The sequence below is a fragment of the Theropithecus gelada genome, chromosome 2 (assembly GCF_003255815.1).
Source record: "Theropithecus gelada isolate Dixy chromosome 2, Tgel_1.0, whole genome shotgun sequence".
NCBI classification, from domain to species: Eukaryota; Metazoa; Chordata; class Mammalia; order Primates; family Cercopithecidae; genus Theropithecus; species Theropithecus gelada.
The window spans coordinates 119,913,049-119,920,092 of record NC_037669.1 but is presented as its reverse complement, the minus strand read 5'-3'; the positions used below and the strand labels follow the sequence as shown (position 1 = coordinate 119,920,092).

At 35.1% G+C, this 7,044-nt stretch overlaps 1 protein-coding gene and 1 non-coding gene across 4 annotated transcripts in view; both read right to left on the bottom strand.

Moving 5' to 3' along the window:
* Positions 1–3,464: 3,464 nt before the first annotated feature.
* Positions 3,465–3,628, bottom strand: LOC112619979. Its single transcript, XR_003118449.1, has one exon. It is a non-coding gene; the product is annotated as a U1 spliceosomal RNA (small nuclear RNA).
* A 1,326-nt stretch (positions 3,629–4,954) lies between these two features.
* SLC2A2 (solute carrier family 2 member 2) overlaps positions 4,955–7,044 on the bottom strand; it is a 30,825-nt gene continuing 28,735 nt past the window's right edge. For all 3 annotated transcript variants that reach the window (XM_025376188.1, XM_025376190.1, XM_025376189.1), the window contains 2 exons: positions 6,816–7,019; positions 4,955–6,726 (listed from right to left, as the gene is read on the bottom strand). In XM_025376188.1, the coding sequence (XP_025231973.1) occupies positions 6,526–6,726; positions 6,816–7,019 (405 nt within the window). In that variant the 3' untranslated portion in view covers positions 4,955–6,525. The remainder of the gene's footprint in view (positions 6,727–6,815; positions 7,020–7,044) is intronic.

Genomic DNA, 7,044 nt, shown 5'->3' with positions numbered 1-7,044 from the left:
GAGCCATATATAACAAACTCACAGCCAACATCATACCGAATGGGGAAGAGTTGAAAGCCTTTCCCATAAGAACTGGAACAAGACAAGAATGTCCACTCTTACCACTTCTATTCAACATAGTACTGGAAGTCGTAGCCAAAAAAGTCAGGCAAGAGAAAAAATAAAAGGCACCCAAATTGGAAAAGAAGAAGTCAAATTATCTCTGTTTGCTGATGACATAATTTTATACCTAGAAAATCCTGAAGATTCCTTCAAAAGACTGCTAAACCTTATAAACAATTCAGTAAAGTTTCAGGACATAATATTAATGTACAAAAATCAGTTGCATATCTATACACCAATGATGCTCAAGCTGAGAGCCAAATGAAGAACTCCATCCCATTTACAATAGTCATGTACACACAGAAAGTAACTAGGATTATACATTTAACCGGAGGTGAAAGACCTCTACAAGGAGAAATATACAAAACACTGGTGAAAAAAATAGTAGATGACACAAACAAGTGGAAAAACATCTCTTGCTCATAGATTGGAAGAATCAATATCATTAAAATGATCAAGTTGCCAAAGCAATATACAGATTCAACACAATTCCTATCGAATTAATAACATCATTCTTCACAGATTTAGAAAAAACAATCCTGAAGTTTATATGGAACCAGAAAATAGCCTGAATAGTCAAAGCAATGCTAAGCAAGAAGAACAAAGTCAGAGGCATCACATTATCTGACTTCAAACTATACTGCAAGCTTATAGTAACTAAAGCAGCATGGTACTGGCACAAAAATAGATACATAGATCAATGGAACAGAATAGAGAACACAGAAATAAATCCACATGCCTGAAACCAACTTATCTTCAACAAATATAAACAATGGGAAAAGTATACCCTATTCAATAAATGGTGCTGGGAAAATAGGCTAGCCATATGCAGGAGAATGAAATGGGACCCCTTACTCTTACTATTTATAAAAATTAACTCAAAATGGATTAAAGGCCTAAATGTAATACTTAAAACTATAAAAGCCCTAGAAGAAAACCTAGGCAAAACTCTTCTGGACATTGGGCTAGGCAATGTATTTATGACTAAGACCTCAAAGCAAATGTAACAAAAACAAAAATAGATAAATGAGGCTTAATTAAACTAAAAAGCTTCTGCACAACAAAATAATAAGCAATAGAGTCAACAGACAACCTGCAGAATGGGAGAAAATATTTGCAAACTATGGATCTGTCAAAGGACTGATATCCAGAGTCTACAAAGAACACAAACAGCAAGAAAAAACAATCCATTAAAAAGTGGGCAAAGGACATGAACAGACATGTCCTCGAAAGAAGACATACAAGTGGCCAACATACATATGAAAAATTCTCAACATCACTGATCATCAGGGAAATGCAAATTAAAACTACAATGAAATACCATCTCACTTCAGTCAGAATGCCTACTATGAAGTCAAAAAACAACAGATGTTGGCATGGACACAGAGAAAAGGGAATGCTTATACACTGTTGGTGGGAATGTAAATTAGTACATCTATGTATTAATAAAACAGTGTGGAGAGTCTTCAAAGAATTAAACATAGAACTACCATTCAACCCAGCAATCCCACTACTAGGCATCTACCAAAAGGAAAAAAATACTATGTCTAAAAGACACATGAGCTTGTATGTTTAATGCAGCCCTATTCACAACAGCAAAATCATGGAATCAAAGTGTCCATCAATAGCCGACTGGATAAAGAAAGTGTGATATATATATACACCATGGAATACTATGCAGCCAAAAAAAAATCATGTCCTTTGTAGCTGGAGGCATATGCATGTGTGTGTGTATATATATATATGAAAAGCTTATACATAATATCTTTGTTTTTTGATGGCAGATAGTAACAAATTACTATAGTTTTTAAATTCAATTGAATAAATAAACAGCACAGTAATTTAAAAAAATGCCAATATATACTGTATTCTGAAAAATTGCATCTTTTGCAGCTTTTCAAATATTTGACAAAAAATTTAATGTGTCAACTTAAAAATTTGAAAACCACTTATGTGTACTTTCTGTACTCTTACGACACTCCTTATAGTACTATAACTAGTTGTTTTCAAATCTTAGCTCTTTTATGAGAATGCAAGTGACTGAGGGTAGGGACTATGTTTTCTAAGCTTTGTATGTGTCACAGAACTTTAACAAAGTATCTTGTTCATAAAAGGAACTCAACTAACTATTTGCTGAATTAAATTATTTTCATCAAATAGAGTCATTCATTTCTCTTCTACTGTTCTTATTTAATCTTCAGGTTAGTTTTTCTACTACTTATAATTAAAACAACTGCCAGATGGGAATAAAATTTGGCCTTAAAAAATCATTCACATTTTATTTCTAAAATGAGAATGGGAAAGTACTGTCAGAAGGAAATGAGTATACATAATAAACCAATATCAGTTTTTAAAGTGTGTTTTTTTCTTTTTTTTTTTCTTTTTTTTTTTTTTTTTTTTTTTTTTTTGAGACGGAGTCTCGCTCTGCCGCCCAGGCTGGAGTGCAGTGGCCAGATCTCAGCTCACTGCAAGCTCCGCCTCCCGGGTTCACGCCATTCTCCTGCCTCAGCCTCCCGAGTAGCTGGGACTACAGGCGCCCGCCAACCCGCCCGGCTAGAATTTTGGATTTTTTAGTAGAGACGGGGTTTCACCGTGTTCGCCAGGATGGTCTTGATCTCCTGACCTCGTGATCCACCCGTCTCGGCCTCCCAAAGTGCTGGGATTACAGGCTTGAGCCACCGCGCCCGGCCTTAAAGTGTGTTTTTTTTCTATATAAATGAAGCAACACTAAGCATTCAGAAATGTATTTATTGATATCAAACTATTGTATATATATACTTTTAACTCAAAGTAGTTTCTTTTCATGATCATGCACCAAATTAGCAGTAAAAATAGCAGCAGATGGATCAGAGTGGTTGTCAATAAACTTTTTCTCCCCAGGTCACTAATACATAATTGCCATGAAAAAAAAAACCATATATATGTATTTACATTTGACTCATCACCTCTGCTTAGGACTCTACAGGGTCAGTTCAGCACAAGATATTGCTGAACTGCTGTATTTACTACATATGGAACAATTAAACTAGCAATAAGAAGTAGTTTATGCATGTATGCTGGCCTACATATATATACCTCTTTGGCAATTAATGAGGATTATCAACAAAGTTTGGTCTTGTCTTGTGATTATAATTCTATTACATTACATTTAAATGTGACATACAGAATTTTGTTTTATAATTAGTATTATTCTAAGAAATAATAGTACATGTAGATCCTGTAAAAATAACATAACTTATACAAAAGCAAATTCAAAAAATACAATAAAAACTCTTATAATCTTACTTAAGGAATATCAGGTTTGGATTTAGGAATTAGATAGCCTAGTATCTCTTCTGATTCTTTGTTGTTGTTGTGTTTTTCAGGGGAGAGCATGAACACAGTCCCCCACTACTACAAACTATGCAGTTGGGTTTCCCATATTTGGGGAAATGGCAGGGGTCAGCACATCCGGAGTATAATGGATGAGCCTTGCCCTGGGAAAACCACCTTTGTGATTGTGATAGCTCCCCTGCCAGGTAAGCAATCTCCTGATTCTTCCCATTCCCTCATTGTGAGATTGTTTCTTTGAAGCAAGAAAATATTATCTTGAACTTATAAAACTCCTTTTTTTAAAAAGAAAAATTTGGAACTATCTCGTATATGATAATTCTTTATCCTAACAGTATGGCTATGAATACTAGTTCTAGGTAGCATTTATTGAGTACTTTCTTTGTAGCAGGCACTATGCTTAGCACTTCATGTTTAATCCTCACAACTCTCTGAGGTAGGTAATATTACTGTGCCCATTTTACAAGAGAGGGCTCAAAACCCAGGTCCATGGAAGGCAAAAGACACAAATGGGGATATTAATATTCTGGCCTTCCTGAACTCCCCATTAGACTGTGAACTCCTTGAAGTGTAGGGGGAGGGAGCAATGCCTTACTACATCTTAGTTGCATTGCAGTGCTGACCATGTAGAGGAAAGTAGGGAGGAGGAAACTAAGATAGGACCTTTTCCTGGGAGTCATGACAGTGGGCAATCCTAGATGTAGCAGGTGAATGCCAGACCAAAAACTCTAATTCTCATACTTCAAACAAGCTAAGAGAAAAATCACATTTGTAAAGACATTAGAGTATACAAACACTTCCACAAAAATGAGGGAGGACCTGGAAAGTTAGGTGTTCAAATTCACATCTAATTTCCCTGGGATTAAATCTAATTAAGTAGTGTCAATTTTGTTTTTTATTATGATGTATACCATTGAAGACATATGATTTTTTATTATAGTAAGCTAGTTATTTGGTCCTCCTGTAAAGCTTTATCAGCTTCTTGTTTCCCTTTAATGTTTCTTTTCAACTCACATGTATCTCTGCAAGGAAAAAGTTGTAGAAGGGGGAACAATATAAGGTACTTAAATTTCTCTGAGGCAGAAAACTTCAGGGTCTGAATTTCTGATGTTTGTGGGCCAAAACAGTGAATAAGCACTTAAAAGTGGTCTTTGGAATTTTTAATTTAAATGTTTACCACTTTATTCTGTTAGTAAATGAGATCAGGAGTAGTGATTTGATTAAATCACATATATCGCCTATAAAAGTGTTAAGCTCCTTTATCATTGTTAACACTGGGCTTCCCAAAGGCCATCGGCATCCCAAAGGCCATCTTGTCTGCTGAGGAAGCATACAAGAGCCAACCAGGAGCCATTTTCCTGCTCCTGCCCTATTTAGAGACCCTATATTTTTGTCCAGAGTTCACAGTTTAGCACAAAGATGTCCTCAGTTATTTAAGCTCATTTTGACTGTATCCTGAAATCCCAAGTGAAAATAGTTTATCCCAAATTGGCCCAAAAGAAAAACAAATCACACTGAAAAGAAACAATTTCTTGTTGTTTGGACTGCTAAATTACATATATGTGAACAACTTTAGAAAACAAGGCAAATGTTCAGGGTTTTAAATTATTTCACTCTTAAAAGAGTACTTTTTAAAAAGTGCTTTTCTTCAGTACACATTAAAGCAAACATAAGAAGGACTGATCAGTGCTCCAGTTGGTGGAGAAAACAGCCTAGAGATACGTTAGCTCCCTGCTAAGCTTTTGGGACCCATCAGAACTGTATTTCCATAATTGTAAAATTGACTGTAAGCTAAAATCTCTTTAATCATCTTTGTATTTCCAATTTGCCTATGTAGGTAAAGGCAGATTGATAGTGTACAATGCATGTTAGTAATGGCCATGTTAGCAATGGCCATAGAATATGATTCTAGTTTGACTAGAATCTGTATACACCTAAGACAAAGAAGGAAATGTCAAAGGAGACGATTATTTTATGTTAGGAACATACCATAAAACAATTAGTCTTTCCAGGAAAATTAAACAGGGATTTTTATGAAGTCTGAAGCTGAACATTTATGAAGTTTCAGAAGCCCACACTGAAGAATCCTCCAACCCTACCTTTTCAACTTATTTTGAGACATAATAATTCAGAAAATATTTTTAACAAACTGATCAATCCTTTATTTCAAATTTTCTTACATTAGATTTGATCAAACTTATTAGGAATTTGAGGTAATATACCAAATGTCTGACTCATGATTGAGTGCATGTGAAAACCAGGCTGTGCTCAATTAAAAAGCAAAACAAACTATAACTCAAAGGATTGTACCAGAAGGGAATCAACATGGTTTTATAATAGATGTTAATGTTAACTGATGGCCCAGGCTATATGATCAGGTGAAACCCTTTTAGCGTTACATCTTGCAAAAGATTTGTCCATTAAATAAAGGAACTAAAATGGTTTTCTTTTATGAGTGCTGAAATATTTTGATAAGCCTACCAGAAATGAGAGTTTTTCTCTATAGACATATTTCAGTATACTCTGTAATCCATTCCACATGAAAATACAGAACAAAGGTAAAATTTTAAACAAAATACAAATTCTAGTACTCAAGAAAAAAGCTGAGTGAGATGAATGGAAGAGTTGTCTATTTTAACATGGAACTTATTGCCACTGGCCATATCTCCTTTAATATAAGATCTATGGGTAAGAAAATTCCAATTTAATGATATTCAAATATATAAATATTAGTTGCATCCTCAGGTTTCTAGTTATGTGTTAAAAAAATAACATGATATGTTGAAACCTCTTCAATTTTAGAAGAACCTTGTTATAAAGAACAGAGCTAAAAATGTTAGAACCACCTGCCCTTTAGTGTAACAAAATAAACTAGCCTTTTTGGTTTACTTAATTATAGTCTTACCATCAAAAATATATTCTCTAACTTAAAAGAATACTTTTTTGGTAATATTTGATGACATTTCTGATGAGAGCACATAAAAATAAAACAATACTTAAAGATGTATACATAAAATGCTCAAGGAATCATCATTTAAAAACAGACGGTTCCCTTACTGTTTCTTTTCATGTCGAGAAACAGGGTTTTTTTTTTCACACAGTCTCTGTAGCTCCTAGGAATTTCATTTCTACGGCAGCTTTTGCCCTGTGGGCTGAGCCACTCTTCTTTTGGAATTCTGCAGCAATTTCCTCAAAAGACTTTCCTTTGGTTTCTGGAACTTTAAAAAACGTAAACAGGGTAAAGGCCAGGAGCACTCCAGCAAAGAGGAAAAACACGTAAGGTCCACAGAAGTCCTGGATAGAAAGCAAACACAGACTTCCAGTTAGCAGTTGTTTGACCCTCTCTTCTGTTCAGTAAATCTGTGAAATATTAGGCTGCTTACCGCAATGTACTGGAAACACAGAGCTACAATGAAATTGCAGGTCCAGTTGCTGAATGCAGCTATTGCTAAAGCAGCAGGACGTGGTCCTTGACTGAAAAACTCAGCCACCATGAACCAGGGGATCGGGCCTGGCCCAATTTCAAAGAAGCTGACAAAGAGGAAGATGGCTATCATGCTCACATAACTCATCCAAGAGAACTTATTCTGAGGAAAAAAACAAAAACAATAG